We start from the raw sequence: 15,276 nt of genomic DNA, 5'->3' as shown, positions 1-15,276 counted from the left end.
AGGGTGTAGTTACTTAGTAGTTATGAGGGACTTTTTTATATTTCGTAACAGCTTGTGTTATTTTGATAGCGATGGGAAATCACGGATCATATGCCCGCCCATTTCTATCGAGCGGTCTAGGGCCTCGGGCAATATGGTTGTTCTTCAAAGCCGCGCCATCGCATTCTCTGGCGTCTTCATCTTCCGTGCCAGTCCCTGACTAGCCCAGTCCGCAATAGCCATAACAGTAACCATAGGGTTCACACCGCTAGCGCTAGGAAATACAGAAGCATCCACAACATAGACAACTTCAGTTCTCCAGACCTGGCAGGTAGGATCTACCACGCTCGACTTAGCAGAACTACCCATACGGCATGTGCCCATCTGGTGAGCACTGACGAATGAAGCTTGCTGGCTAAGAAGCGGCTTGGCTCTGACCTCAGAAATCCAGCTTCGAAGCGCAGAATTGTTAATGCCTTCAAGGCCATGTTCCTCTAAATGAGAATAAGAGGCGTCTTTCTGGATGAATGCGGGCCGAATGAATGGTGAGATTTCACGAGAAGCCGTGTGGAATTCTTTTGTACCGGTGATGTACGCCATTTTGGCGCAAGCAATGACACCTTCCATAATGTGCCTCAGGTCGAAAGAAGAGACGCTATACTCGGCACGTACACGTCCATCCGTCGGGTCTGGGTAGACGCGCCCACCATCATGATCTCTAGCGAGCGTGATGAAGCCAGTGCTATGGTTGATGCAAGCCGCGAACAACTTATAGTCTATTCCACCTCGCCAGGGAAAAACAGGGACGATCAGAGAAGGGACCATTGCCGACGCTTCGATCTTCACGCCGTGTCCACGTCCATCGAGATTCTCGAAATCGTTCACCACTGTGGTTAATGCGGTTCCCTCCCATGGCCGAGTCTCTTCCTCATGAACTGCACCACATGCCAGGACTATGAAGCAAGGTCAGTATCTAGATCAAGCCCAACGAAGGAAACTTACCAGGATGTAGGTAAAGGTTCCGGCCAATTTGTGGGTTGGCAAGGCCGCTTCGTAGAAGTAGCAGGGGGGTCTGCAGGGTGCCACTCGCCACGACCACCTTTTTGGCATGAATTATTACCTTGCGTCGAATAGCGCCCTCTCCGCTAAGTCCGAGATATGAGTCTCGTGAAGTCCATGTTCCTTCCACGTCTGATGCTACTCGTTCATCATTAGTCTCAGTGAAAAGTACCCTTATCAGCCCGGAAGCCCTCCATAAAGATCGCCCAGCCTTCGCAGCGTCCACGAGGCACGTTTCAGCAGGTCCCTTCTTTGCCGCCGAGTTACAACCTAGCATACAGTAGCCACAGTAGTGCTCTTCGCCACCCGTGTTCTGTGGAACCGGCTTGGCAGCATAGCCTAGTTTGTGTGCGCTATCGAGAAGAGCGTTATTCTGCCGGTTGTGGCACACGTGCTCTGTAATGCGAATGCGATCGCAGACACGATCGAGGCTTCGCGGGAACTGGAGAGAGGTGAAAAAGGGTAAGCCATTATTAGCCCACTCTTGCCGGACATATGCCTGCGTTTGCAGTGCTGCTGACCAGTTGACAGTGCCGCCGCTGCGCCAGGTTGAGCCTGCTAGGATAGCAACGGACCCATCATCGGATAGAACTGCACCGCCGCCCTCGAACATATTTACGAATCCTGCGTTTGGCACCATTGGAAAGGTATCGCTGGAGTAGGAATATGACTTCTCTACTACAAGCACACGATATCCAGCTTCAGCTAAGTTCTTCGATGCCACGGCCCCACCGCAGCCGCTACCAATGACGACAACGTCGGTTCTAATTTTTTCTGGCGCGTTGCCTGGCTCATTGCTTGGAGGAAAGTGTAGGAATTTGTGCCGGAATCCCTTGGCAGGCTTTAAATGGATAGGGACGCGGAAGCCAAGCACAGAGTTGATTGTCGGGCTGGATAGCACCCACGACCTTTTGACGATAGCAGTCAGGGCCCGGTATGTAGCTCGAAAAGGGGCTAGGCGCGATGTATCCCACGTACTGATGATCCTTTCACGGGTAGCGACGGACTGTTGATGGATAGGTGTGGTTGAACCGGTCATAATCAACAATCCAGCACGGGTACTACATGATCAGACGTCAGTAGGTTATCAATGAGGCTAGTTAGGGGAAGGAAAACTACTTCAAGGCATTCAGAATCAGTCTAAAACTGCTCCGTCCTTTGTCATTCACAAAGTCGCCGAAGATGCGCTCAATACAGGCTCGGAATGCTATATTCGATGAGCATCTTCTTCTAGATATTTTGACCGACTCAGGGCTAGGGCTGGTAAGTGCTAGTTTTGATATGGCTGTATTTCATTGATCTTGCGAAATGACTGTATCGTTGGATCCTCTGGATGTTGAAACGGTGCGAATAGACGGGATAATTGCATCGGCTAGAGCGTAAAGGGTCTTCCACTGCTGCTCCGTGAAGTACGAGATTGCAGGTGCAGGGGGCAGAGGAACATCAATTGGTGTGTAGGTGGATATAGCCTGGTCCGCCATGAATTCGAAGATTCAGAGAAGACCCAGGGTTGTCGTAGACTGAAAAAAAAATATTATAATAGCTACCCGTAGGTATGTATCGCTTAGAGCGGTGGGTGAAGGGCTGTATAAATATATTGTTGTTAGCTGATCCCCGCGTCCTTCAGTCTAGATCGAGAAACCAGAGCGCATACTCGAGAGCTTCCGAAAAAGTAGTGTTGATTGGTCCTCTACTGCATAATTTGCGGGGTTTCGTGGAAGCCACAGAAGGCAAAGCGGGTAGGATCAGCGCAGACTCGGTCGGTGCCGATAATTCGATCATCAGGCCCCATTGTCAATTTCACAAAGTGTGCAGCGTAATTTCGGATCAGCTTCCTCATAACCCGACGCGTAACTCATCCTGTCATGCTCCATGTCTAAGCTTGGTCGTGATCCTCTGGTAGTGAGGACAGGCCAAAAGCCGGGGAAAAGACTCATTCCATTGATTTGGACTGGATCCAAACTTGGAAGAATAGTGTTTGTCATTAAAGTTGCGGCTCGATGTTTCAGCGTGCCGAGGTCGGCGTTCGGTGATCACCGCCCTGAAGTATGAAGAATAATCATAAATGCTGCAGAATTATCTAATCATATTTCACAAACCTCGGTTTGAAACCACATAATTCTGGTTTTCTGAAAGATATAATAGGTGCTCCCTTCGTAGATTCCTTGAGAGAAAAAGTCTAACCTTTGTCACGATGGAAACCAAAACAATGAAAGCAATTGGAGTTGCCAAGTATGGCTCAGTCGACAATCTCGAGTCCCGCGACGTTCCGCGACCGGGGAAGCCCCAAAGGAATGGACGTTCTTGTGCAGTGAGTATTCTCATTCTATGTACCGTTACATTAATTCTGACGTCACTTAGAGTCAAGGCCTGTTCTGTGAATCCTATCGACACGAAAGTTCGCAAAGGGACTTATGATGACGCTCCAGGTAATGATCCTGTTCCCTTCGTTTTTGGACTTTCATACTTATCGAATAAAGACTACTATAAGTTTGTGCCGAAGGATTTCCATATCATTGGATTTGACGGTGCCGGAACTGTTTTGGAGGTTGGGCCTCAGTGTACGAATTTCAAGCCTGGCGATGATATTTTTTACGTTGCCTCCACTACTCGCCAAGGCAGTGCTGCAGAGTATCTTCTCGTTGATGAACGTCACTGTGCCGAGAAGCCGAAGTCGCTTGACTTCGTGGAAGCCGCTAGTATGGGCCTGACCTTCGGTACGGCATACCAGTCTCTTGTTGACAGGCTGGAGATTAAGCAGAACGAAAATGTTGGTATTTTGATTGTAAGTTTTACTAATGCCCTGAGCCAGTGTTATAATGGCTGTTGCTACCTTGGTTGTATTTCGAACATACATCTGACTGTTCTAGATCAATGGCGGAGGCGGAGTTGGAAGCGCTGCTATCCAAATCGCCAGGAAAGTTTTGCAACTTCCCGTGGTTATTGCAACTGCATCCCGACCTGAGACCATGGAGTCATGCAGGAAAATGGGTGCCACCCATGTTGTGAATCATAAGGTGGATCTTGAGTCCCAAATCAAAGCCTTGAATCTGGATGTCCCAATCAGGTATATTCCGCCCTTCTCTTGCTGTCGTGTTCTTTGAATCTCAAAAACTGACACTATTAATTCCAGGTACGTCTATGTGGTCGCAAGGACAGAGCAATATATCTACGCCCTGGGCAAAATTTGTGCACCCTTCGCCAAAGTTTGCTCAATCGTGCAAGCCAAGTTCGATCTCTATGGGACCGATTTTATGTCAAAGTCAATGACATTCTCGTGGGACTGGTTAGGCTCATCAGCCTATCATCGCACCAATGTGGAGAACTATCAGCGAATCTTTAGGGCCTTGGCCCGTTATATAGATGAGGGAAAGGTGGTACCAAACCTCAACAGACGTCTTAAGTTGAACCTTGCTGGGCTGAAGGAAGCTCATCAGCTTATTGAGTCCGCAACCACTGTGGGAAAACTTGCTCTAGGGGGTGGATGAGCCAGGGGAAGGTGCTCCATTTTCTTGAGGTTGGATTGGTCGGTTGAACAAGGCTTCGAAGTGGAGGGCGTTATGTGATGGCGAATGCGGATACTTGCGAACTTCCCTCGAGAACTGTATTGCATGTCTCTTGATTGCGTATACATGCTGCTTTGCTCACAAAATTCCAGAGCTCTCGAGTAACTGGACGGAGTGGAAAGTAAACGGTGATTAACCATATTACCGCTTATTGTTTCTGGTACATATACATATTAAACAAAACAAATATGAAGAAAAAAATGCTTCTTTTATATGTTAAATTCAAATAATATATGTTCTTGTGACTGTTGCGTATGACACATTTTAATATATTTCTATCCATGGATTGAAACTATTTTGCGATTTTCGACATGAGACTTTGTATTACCAAGCAAGAGTAGTATGCAGTCAACACATGGATGAACATATGCTTTTTTGTATCGTTTATTGTGAAATTTAGTAGCCTATTAATTTTTTCGATCGCTTCCTGGTGCGTAAACTACATTGAACGATTGGAGAGCCAGTTTCGTAGGAGGTTACTGCAGCGTCTATATTCCTTACCATATATTCCAACTTGATTTTGTATACATAGGTTAGTTTGTCAATCGAATATAATTAATATGATTGGACACACGTAAACCAATCAAAATGAAGAAAGCAACCACGATCCCTGTTTCGGCATAATGAAAAACTTGGTTCATGTCTTGGCTGATGATTTGAGCCTCGGTCGGCTAAATTAGCGTAATCAATAGCTTAAGGAGGCTGATGATTTTTGGATTACTCATACTTCGTAAAACCGGGCTCGCGAAGGAACAGGAAAACAGTAGCATATCATCGCCTCTACTGATATATTTGTCGTTCGCAAACAGCCGACTCGGCATTCTTCAGTTTCGACTTACACCTGGAAAAATCAACATCTCTGCAACAATGGTCCTCGCTCGTGAAACCATTGAATTCAAAGCTTGTGATGGCACTGTGCTCCGGGGATGGTTCTATCCCCAAGTCGAGAAATCGGCTTGTGTGATCATGACACACGGGGTGCGTATCCCACCATGCGCTGAAATATCTCCATTCCAAGTATTGCCAGGCTCGACGCAGAAAGCATTGAGAATAAATGGTATCTTATAGTGACAATGAATAGTCCGAATTAGCCATCAGCAAATCTAGCCGGATACTCGTAGGTATACAGCAAGCTTAATATGCGCACATCTGTGGGTACAGGCTTATTTCTGTGAATATGAACACACCACATCGAAGAGTCCAAGAAGTTTCTACTTAGTTCGAGGCGGAATGTATGCTCGGCGTCTTCTCGGCGAAACCCAGGGCAGCGACCGAGGCAAATTCCGGACTGAATGAGATCTGCTCTTGTCAGAGAATAATAGCAACTAATTTAGGTTCACTAAGTACGTACGGTCAATGAATAGTCCCACATCCCAGATCCAAGAACCGCTTAGATCAGTATAATTTTAAAGATCTACATTCTGCACCAGTTTTCGACATTAGTCAGTCATTCATATGTTGATGAATGGTGGTATAACAAAAAAGTACCTATATATCTAATCCCCATTCTCTTGACTGTAGTTCTATAAGATCCGCAGTAAGAGAATAGTTATATACCAGGGCTAATTCGTCCACATCTATAACATATTGAGTATTAGCACCTATTATGTCGGAAGGCCAGAACTCTATTAAGGATATATATACAGGAACTCTACAAAATACAGTATCAGCACTTAAGAAGATACCTTTCTCCTTAAGATAATCCTCTACATCATATAAATCAAGCTACTCACTATTAAGGCTAAGGTCGGTGATAAGGTCATAGTCACTCTAGAAGGATTTTGGCTCTGTTCTCTAACGTATAAAAGCACTAATAAGATTACTTATCGGCAAGGCATTCAGAGAAAGGACAGGTTTTCCTATATAATCCGTTAGAGGATAGTGGCTCCCTACACCCTCTAGCAAGAAGAAAGGTATATTCTATAACTCTAGGGCTTCGTCTAAGCTATCCTCTAGAAGTCCTTTCACCTGCTAGACTATATAATCCTAGGTGGACAGAGTCAGTAGGAGCCTAAACACCCGGCTCACATTATCCGGGTTAGAGGTCAGATCTAGCAATAAGTTATATCTGTCTTTCAGACAGGCTTGATACAACCAGCATTTAAAAGATATCTTGCGGGAAGGAGCAGTGGAAGAAGATAGGATATATAAGCGGCTTAGGATATTAAGGAAAGTACTGTTATATGCAGCGTATGGCACTGATTCTAAACAGTTGACGATATAGAGGGTAGGTGTTGGTAAGGATGAATAACTTTGGGCTGATCCTTTGCCTCCTGGGTTGTTTTCTTGGCGGTCTGCACTATGAAACGAGGGAATCGGACGAGCTAGATGGAGGCCACCATTGACTGGTCTTGATGTGGCCGACTCAGTATCATCTTCTAACTGCTGCGAGTGCTTCCGCTGTTTCCTCGCTTGGGTTATAGTTGGTGCGATTTCATTCACTTGAACTGAACTGCTGCCCTCATTACTTGAATTTGCAGCAGCAGAAATTGTAAGAAACTGCGTGCGTAATTGTTAAAATATACCTATTTTTAACGTCATATGGCAGAGCTTGAAAAATACACTCTGAAAATGAATACAATATAGACCCATTCTACCGGTATTCCTTTTTCCAGCGGAGAATCGGCTCAAAATCAGCCTGATCGGTAATCAAAAGGAGAGCCTCGGCTTTGATTAGTAAACTCATTTGTTATGTTCAAAGCCCGGAGAGGAGACGTCAAATGGGCAAAAGGGCCCCTTGGTTTTCTGCATTACAGAACAATCAGGCTCCCTCATCACATAAGGTGCATTTCACCTTTTGTGTCTCATTTGTCTAGATTTTGCCACTGGCCGGCCGAGACGACACATACCATCTACAACGTCCTGAATAACGAATATGTCTCTCCCGAAACCAACCATTCTTCTTATCCCTGGAGCCTGGCACCGGGGAAGCACTTTTGAACCAGTAGCAGCACTTCTACGGACACAGGGATATCCTGTGAAAACAATTACACTATTGTCTGTCGGTGGTCCAACATCAACAACAGTCGCCGATGATGCCGCCTACATCCAGAAAAGATATTTGGACGACCTGGTCTCCCAAGGGAAAAAAGTGGTTGTGGTCATGCACTCCTACGGCGGTATCCCTGGCACAGAATCCGTCAAGGGCCGCACACGCAGAGACATAGCTGCACAGGGTAAGAAGGGTGGAGTAGTTGCTCTCGTGTATATGGCAGCATTTCTCATATCTGCGAGCCAATCCGTCGATTCGTCTCTTCCAGAGGGAGCAGCTTCAATTATGACCTTTGAAGTAAGTTGGGCTGGAGGTTCCATTGACCGGAAAATAATTTATATTTTGAAATATATAGGGCGAAAAATCATACTGCATCGATCCAATTCCCAAGTTCTATAATGATCTTGACGAAGACACGGCTAAGAAGTATGCTACTGAATTGGTTTATCACGCCAAACCGAGCTTCTTCACTCCACTCACCTATGAGGCTTATCGTGAGGTGCCAACTACGTATCTCTTTTGCGAGAAAGATGCATGTTTTCCTTTGGCTGTGCAGCAAGCTATGGCAGCGATGCCCGGTGATGGGCTAGTGCGGACACGTACTTGTGCTGGAAGCCACTCGGCTATGCTCAGTATGCCGGAGGCTGTTGCTGATGTGATACAGTCCACCGCGAGTGAGGTAGAGGTTGTAAACTAGATTGAAAATTGTTTACGAGATCAGCAGGCTTCGTTTCTATCCGTGGTAGGGACGCAGCTATTGCAAGATTTTATCAATAGCGTGTTCTCATCGGAGAGGATAGTGTGACATAAAACACCCGAGGCCCTCACTTTCGAATTACACTTGCAGCTTTTGCGGATACCTTATAATACATCCTTTATTACTAAAGAAAACTATCCCCTATTGCGCGCTTGCTCACAGTGACCATTTTGCAACGCGTAAATAACATTCTTCGGCATGAGAACCCATGACACATTTTGGCATGGAAGTGACTCTAGAATTTCACCAGTTATTGTAAAATTGGTATTATTAGAGAGACTATGACATGAAACCATGAGCTTGGATAAGTCATGGTTGTTGGGATATGAAGTTGTTAGGTAAACCTCGCATTTCATCTGGTGTTTTGACAGTAACCCAGCAGGGGTCGTACAGTAGGCGGAGGCGACTTACTGGTGAGTTACGGGGTTGAGTTTATAATCGATGATGCGGAGAACAGTTCGACTGAGGCTTTGAGCGCATAATCCACAGACTTACCATTTTCATGCGTAAATTAGCTGCTAATCTACAGAGTTTAGAATTTTCCAAGTCCTGTTCGTGTAACACAATTGCCGAAGGGTGCAAACAGACAAGGTAATCCGTGCCCTAACTAAGTTTAAAGGATTAACTAGTCCCGCGAGCTAGGCCGAAAGAGGAGAAAGTGCCGTCGAGCCCATGCAGGTGGCACCGACAACCCCGGAAGGCGGGACCGCGGTTTTGGCTCGGAAGGCTAGGCCGGATATGGCAAAAAAGTCATCTCTCGAGGTCGTGGGTCTGAAGTATGGAAAGGCGAAGAAAATTAGGTCTCTCCGAGATAACCTTCAGAAGTCCGATGCTTTGAAATACAAACACGTTCTGAGCATCATTCTCGTCTACAGCGTCCTGGACTTTACCGGTTAAATCCGAGTGCTTTGAAATGCAAAGCAAAATTATGTGAACGTGGGCTAGAAGTCTGGAGGCGGAAAAGAATAAATAGTTGATCGGTGCCCCAAAAATTTGAATGCATATCTCATCAAAGCCCATCGATTCCATTCAAACCATTACCCGGATCCAACCTACCCAAGTTCTCTATCAACCACGATGTCCCGGTACGCAGAAGCTCATTCGAATCCTGCTGGCCCTGGCGATGCTCGTCCAACCGCTCGTCAGATTATCAAGGATGAAGCAGTAGAGGGCAAGCTATCTGGAAAGGTGATTGTCGTTACAGGCACTTCATCTGGAATAGGAATTGAGACAGCTCGCGCTCTGTCTTTGACTGGAGCAAGGTTGTTGTTGACGGCACGAGACCTGAACAAAGCCAAGTCTGCTCTGGACGGAATCCTTGAACCAGAGCGAGTCGAACTCGTTGAAATGGACAACACTTCCTTGAGCAGCGTGCATGCTGCCGCAAAAGCCATTCTCCAGAAGTCGAACGGTCAAGTCAACATCCTAGTCAACAACGCCGGCATCATGGCCCTGCCCAAGTTGGAGTACACGAGAGACGGCTTTGAAATGCAATTTGGAGTCAATCACCTCGCCCATTTCCTACTCTTTGAGCTCCTGAAGCCAGCTCTACTCGCCAGCGCCAGCCCTGAATTCTCGTCTCGAGTCGTCAACCTCTCTTCTTCTGCCCATCATGTGGCCTCGATCAATGAATCCGGCGACTACAAATTTGAGAAGACTGAATACAACGACTGGGTTTCATATGGACAATCAAAGACCGCCAATCTCTATATGGCTAACGAGATCGAGCGGCGCTACGGCTCGCGAGGACTCCACGCTACTAGCGTTCATCCCGGTATGATTGCAACGGCGCTGATGCAGCATATGGACCCTGCAATGGTGGAGGGGTTCAAGAGCAATGAAGAGATGTATAAAGTGATGAAGTCGCCAGAGCAGGGGGCTGCAACGACTGTGTGGGCAGCGATCGGCCAAGAATGGGAGAAGAAAGGCGGAGAATATCTTGCTGAGTGCGGAAAAACCACACGGGGTAACGATAATCATGAGATTGCCGGCGTAGGGTTCGCAGGCCATGCGTATGACGCTGAGAAAGAGGCTCGGCTCTGGAAAGACTCCCTGAAGATGGTGGGGCTGACGGATGATGAGTAGGGCGATGTGAGGCAGAAATGAGAGCAATGATGAGGTTCCAGTACCATATCACTGTTTCTCCCGGTCTGTTTTCTGTCGGCTACTGCTACCAAGTTTCAGAAGATGCCAGGCTAGATCGGAGAGCATAGCAAGAATGAATCGCACATTTGATAACTTTCGATCCGCGCTATTCCATCTTCCACTGTTGAGCCATCCCAAATTTAAGCCTTGACAGATTTTCGTATGCACTGCCATTGAATTCTATTAATTTCCATAATGTCTCTCTCTTAACATGATATCGGCTCGGGTGCATTATTTTTTATTCTTGGTGGATAAAGAGAGCGCAAAGCCAGTCACAGGCTCGACGTAGATCCATTAGGATCCGGTAGTTCCTCTCATTAAACTCTTCCAGGGCTTGTGAAACCCCTATCGTTGGCAGAGGAACAGCCTCAAGCTCTTGATAGTCTCCCACGCTTTTGAGTAACGCTCTACTGGCCCGGCAGCCTCTTGAAATCGGATTAGCCAAATGGGATTCTGGGTCATCCTCCGCACTTTGGCGGTTCGCCAGACTCACCCAGTCGGGATCAATCAATCATTAGCGAAACACAGTGGAAAGGGCAAACATGAGCATATAGACTGCAGTCGAGTCGATAATGTTTGTATAGGTCATAGCCCCTGCCACATCTCCGCGTCCCCTCTGAGTTTGAATCATAGGTCTTTTTACTTTTGGAGCAACATCCTTTGCATCATACCTAATTTGCTTTTTACGAGACCGATGTTGGATTGGCAAACCGCAGAAAACACATGTAAACGTCGATAGTGTCTCTTTAACCTCCACTTGACGCTGCGTGCGAGAGCGGTGGTGGCGGATAGCTCCTCAACATCTCGAGCCGCAGAGGTTCCTCCCCCCTTTTCATCCTCCAGTGGTTGCTGATTTCCACCAACTCATCGCAGCCCTCCGCAACCCACGCCCATTTCGCGAGAAAACCGGGCGTGACCTCCCAACTCTTCATCTCGTGCGGCTCGCCCCAGACAATGAGTCCCTTACGTCCGGCGGTCACTTCATCCGTATCACTTCCGGATAAAAAGGTCAGGGGCTGTGGAGTCCTGGAAATTTTCACAGAAGTAGGCGCGTCTCGCTGTCGCGGGTCTGGCGTCGAGTTCAAAAGGTCACCGACGAGGTCCTGCAGTAGCTCCCAGGGGTCGAAGCTGCCTTCGTATCGGATTAAGTTCTCGCGGGCGCGGGGGAAGGGAATGACGTTGATCCAGGTAGAATGGTCGTGAGTCTGCTGGAAGGCAGTCGGGATGAGGGAGGAAGGGATATCGCACTTGAGGGGGTAGAGGGCCGTGTTGTCACGGCAGGGCGAGGTAATGGTACAGATGGTCGAGTCGGCGGGTACGGTGTTGAGGGTACGCATATTCGTGATCAAGGCACGACAGACATTATAGTGAATGAGATGGAGGAGGTGGTCCGAGGAAAAGGGAAAAGTAAAGGGCTGGATGTCCAAATTTACGACGGGCTGGATGTGGGTGGTCGTGGATAGTGATTCACGAAACACGACTGTACGTTTGGTTGTGGAGGCCGATATGCCCGCGTCGGTCTGAGGCGGTCCATGGGAGAAGGCCGTGGTTGTTGCGCGCTTTGATGCTGGCGAGATCTCTTGAGAGGGAATGTGGTCGGGCTCGTCGAGGCGCCAACGCTTGACTCGGAATGGGCGCGACTCCTGAAGATTGCCCGCGTCTCCGCCCTTGAGCCGTAGTCCTGTAGCGGGTTTGTGAGTATGGAATGCGTTATCGGAGCGAGGGGCAGACTCACGGCGTGCTCGTTGATTCTTCCGATTCTGGACTTTCCTGCGCTGCTTGCTGGCCTCGGCCTCGGCTTCGGCTTCTGCGTTACGATCGCCGACGGCGTGTCTTGCCTCGCTCTGGGGCCAAGAGAGCTGAGTCCCGCCATACACCATCGTCCTGGTTCAGCGAGAGCCTAGTTCCGTGTACTGGAGTATTTCGAAAGGCATATGACCTGCTGAGAGATATCGCCCCGCCGCCTCAGGTAAGTAATACCGGAGGCCACGGCTACAGCGTCTAGAAGCTCCGGGTGGGGCCAAATTACCAAATATGGGGACGCTAGGCTGGAAACGACAAAAATGTCATCGTGTTGTCTGCCCGAAATGATATGGACCCGAGCACAGAAACTTAAAATTCACTGTCGCCACTAGTTATCTATTAGGTTATAATAGTAGCAGTACCATCCTTGTAAGAGTTACTAAGTTATTAGGCTAGAGACCTAGGACTGGCAAGGATATTGGACAGTAGAGATCAGATTAGACAGTTAGTATACAAACTGATTCTTAAAGGGATCAAGAATCCTGAGTGTTTATAGGATCTTAAATTGAAGTCATGTACGCTTTCTTGAAAAACATCGAAGATAGACTATCTTTCATCCACCCATTAGGCCACTCGCGCAATCTTTCGTCCGGACGTATGCAATGATGTTTCCAATCTATGGAGAGTGTCATATGGACCTGATTCATGAACGCCGACAACCCAGTCTCGTGCTATGAGCTCTTTCAGACCATAATGAGTGAAATTGGAATCATATATTTGTTGAGGCGTTGGCGCCTGAAGTACCAGCGGCCTCGGCATCCAGGTTGCCGCGCTTCCATCTCTTTCTCTTCTCCTCAATAGCACCACGAATGCCACCACCTTTTCGCCATTCATCCTCATTTAATCGCTTCAAACTCTCCATCCTTCGTGATCCTAGTGTTACGGTTTACAATAAGATCGGCCCCTGCTGAATATTAGTATCCAATATGGACCGTTGGGCGCCAGATGAACAATTATTTACCTCGGGCAAAAAATGCGATTGAATCTACAACGCAGGAATATTAGCTAGGTTCTGCATCATTGAATGTATAGCAAGCATACCGGCATTGTCACAGCCTCGGCCGGTTCCCGAAAGTTCCACGCAGTCCTTCCATTCGTATACCAAGTCCTTTGCGGGTGTGTTTGTTGACAATTTCTTAGCGGCTTCCGTGTGAGAAAACTAGATAGTGTGAGTGTTGTGGCTACTCTGCTAACAGGGTACGGAGCTTACCTCATGAATGATGACATGCAAGAAGTACTCCAAGCTGTCGATGGGCGTGGAATCGGGAAGCTTCGTAGGCAATTTGCCCTTGTTCAGCTTACCTAGCAGTTTACTGTCGACATCCTTCTCGAAATCGGTGTATCCCGACACAGCCAAGTACCACGGGCAGAGTTGGATAGAGTGCCTATGATTAGGATTCCCAAATGTCGAAGTGAAGGCCATGACAGTTCCCAAGCGGCAGCCTTCATATTTCGACTTGGATCCTTCTTTGAATTCGGCTTTGTTGACTGAATCATAAACTATTGTTTCGTATCCATGGAGCGTCAATTTCTTTTTCCCCGGCTTGAAGCGATCCAGGTTGCAGTAGATTGTCTTAGTTTGACTCGTGAGTAGCTATTCATAGAAGTCTGTGTCCACTACTCACCGGAAAAATGTTAGGCTCCGTGCCAACTGGTTTGAGGTCTTTTTCCTGCCCCATTCCCATGAAAATATCCTCGAGAGTATTGGGAATGTCTTCCTCGGCGAAGAGCATCTTGGCCAGCCGATCAACCTCGTCATCCATGGGCGACTTCTGTACCGCCTCCTTCGCTGTGTCCACCATTTTCATCGCCTGCGCAACCTTATCCTTAAGCTCGTCCTTGATCGCTATCAAACTCGTCATTGAATGCTAGGGCAAAGAATAGGGACGTATTGCTTTTACTCACGGTCGCATGAGGTATCGATTGAATAACCTTGGACAATGACGGGTAAAACACAAAGAGCCGATATCAGCAGCATAGCTGCTTTGCGGACTGCCATGGTGTTTTGATAATGGAGATGGCTTTTTCCTTGACGAAAGATCAGATTGTGCTGTTATCCACTGGCTTTTAACTCCCATGGGGTCTACGCTTTATTAATGTCTGAAATGATACAGATACTGCCTTGGCCACTGCGACCTTCCCTTCCTTTCTTGGTGTATATCGTTGCTGATCTGTCTAAAAAGTTTCAGGGGAAATTAGGGAATCTATAAAAAATAAAATTACTTAATCCGTTCATGCTTGCTGTAAAATAGATCCTTCGGCCCATAATGTAGGGTGCTAGGCCAATCGGTCGAACAGCCTCGGGGGCCGCAACTCGATTATTCACCTCATCCAGGGTACCAGTGCGATACGCTAAAATCCGCTACTCCGTAGTTGCTAATTAAGGAAACTCAATTGCATAGACAAGCGTCCAAGGGTCCAAGGGTCCAAGGGTCCTAGAGTGAACGCTGTTTCCAGTTAAAGCAAGATTCTAGCGATGGGGCCAGGAACCATACTGCTCCACAGTGCCACTTGCCGGGATCGCTTTGATTTTAACCAGATTTGGGAATGTTCGCGACAATTGTGTTTATTTATGGCGCCTTAATCATTTATATTGCTTCAACTGTTACTTCTGGTCGCATAGCTTTCCCTTTTTGGTTATAATATATTACAGCCCCAATGCTAGCCTTATAGCCTTGTTATAGTACAGTGGGTCTAGCCTCTTGGCTGTATAATGCCTGGTATTAGTAGTTAATCCCGAGTTCTTTATCAATTTAGAAGATAGAGCTAGGAACTATACCTACTCACTCAAGGCTTGGCCTCTAGGCAGGATATTTGGCCCCCTCGTTGTACATAAGGCTGTATGAATGTAACTTGAATCTACTTCTCTATTTTTATATAAATGGTAAGATATGATATTTTCAAACTAAACTCTTATATTATGACTGAGTGATTAAGGCTCAATATTTCAATACTACGGTACGACAGACTAAGAA

At 47.1% G+C, this 15,276-nt stretch overlaps 7 protein-coding genes across 7 annotated transcripts; 4 read left to right on the top strand and 3 right to left on the bottom strand.

Annotated features, from left to right (window-relative positions):
* Nucleotides 1-144: 144 nt before the first annotated feature.
* Nucleotides 145-2,519, bottom strand: N7509_012008 (uncharacterized protein; the record flags this gene model as incomplete). Its single annotated transcript, XM_056636645.1, has 4 exons — nt 145-932; nt 982-2,099; nt 2,158-2,285; nt 2,352-2,519. The coding sequence occupies 4 exons, from the start codon at nt 2,517-2,519 to the stop codon at nt 145-147; spliced, it is 2,202 nt and encodes a 733-aa protein (XP_056482675.1).
* Nucleotides 2,520-3,232: 713 nt separating this feature from the next.
* On the top strand, nt 3,233-4,526 carry N7509_012007 (uncharacterized protein; the record flags this gene model as incomplete). The annotated part of the gene is made up of 3 exons (XM_056636644.1): nt 3,233-3,823; nt 3,909-4,105; nt 4,172-4,526. The coding sequence occupies 3 exons, from the start codon at nt 3,233-3,235 to the stop codon at nt 4,524-4,526; spliced, it is 1,143 nt and encodes a 380-aa protein (XP_056482674.1).
* A 2,953-nt stretch (nt 4,527-7,479) lies between these two features.
* Nucleotides 7,480-8,293, top strand: N7509_012006 (alpha/beta hydrolase; the record flags this gene model as incomplete). Its single annotated transcript, XM_056636643.1, has 2 exons — nt 7,480-7,893; nt 7,952-8,293. The coding sequence occupies 2 exons, from the start codon at nt 7,480-7,482 to the stop codon at nt 8,291-8,293; spliced, it is 756 nt and encodes a 251-aa protein (XP_056482673.1).
* A 732-nt stretch (nt 8,294-9,025) lies between these two features.
* On the top strand, nt 9,026-9,250 carry N7509_012005 (uncharacterized protein; the record flags this gene model as incomplete). The annotated part of the gene is made up of 1 exon (XM_056636642.1): nt 9,026-9,250. One exon carries the CDS (start codon nt 9,026-9,028, stop codon nt 9,248-9,250), a length of 225 nt encoding a protein of 74 aa, XP_056482672.1.
* A 180-nt stretch (nt 9,251-9,430) lies between these two features.
* On the top strand, nt 9,431-10,438 carry N7509_012004 (uncharacterized protein; the record flags this gene model as incomplete). The annotated part of the gene is made up of 1 exon (XM_056636641.1): nt 9,431-10,438. One exon carries the CDS (start codon nt 9,431-9,433, stop codon nt 10,436-10,438), a length of 1,008 nt encoding a protein of 335 aa, XP_056482671.1.
* Nucleotides 10,439-11,244: 806 nt separating this feature from the next.
* On the bottom strand, nt 11,245-12,378 carry N7509_012003 (uncharacterized protein; the record flags this gene model as incomplete). The annotated part of the gene is made up of 1 exon (XM_056636640.1): nt 11,245-12,378. One exon carries the CDS (start codon nt 12,376-12,378, stop codon nt 11,245-11,247), a length of 1,134 nt encoding a protein of 377 aa, XP_056482670.1.
* A 632-nt stretch (nt 12,379-13,010) lies between these two features.
* On the bottom strand, nt 13,011-14,163 carry N7509_012002 (uncharacterized protein; the record flags this gene model as incomplete). The annotated part of the gene is made up of 4 exons (XM_056636639.1): nt 13,011-13,174; nt 13,343-13,460; nt 13,512-13,874; nt 13,927-14,163. The coding sequence occupies 4 exons, from the start codon at nt 14,161-14,163 to the stop codon at nt 13,011-13,013; spliced, it is 882 nt and encodes a 293-aa protein (XP_056482669.1).
* Nucleotides 14,164-15,276: the final 1,113 nt, after the last annotated feature.

This window comes from Penicillium cosmopolitanum (assembly GCF_028827165.1).
Source record: "Penicillium cosmopolitanum strain IBT 29677 chromosome Unknown utg000011l:1.0-3548175.0:1.0-3550911.0, whole genome shotgun sequence".
NCBI lineage: Eukaryota > Fungi > Ascomycota > Eurotiomycetes > Eurotiales > Aspergillaceae > Penicillium > Penicillium cosmopolitanum.
This window is presented reverse-complemented; position numbering and strand designations above follow the sequence as displayed.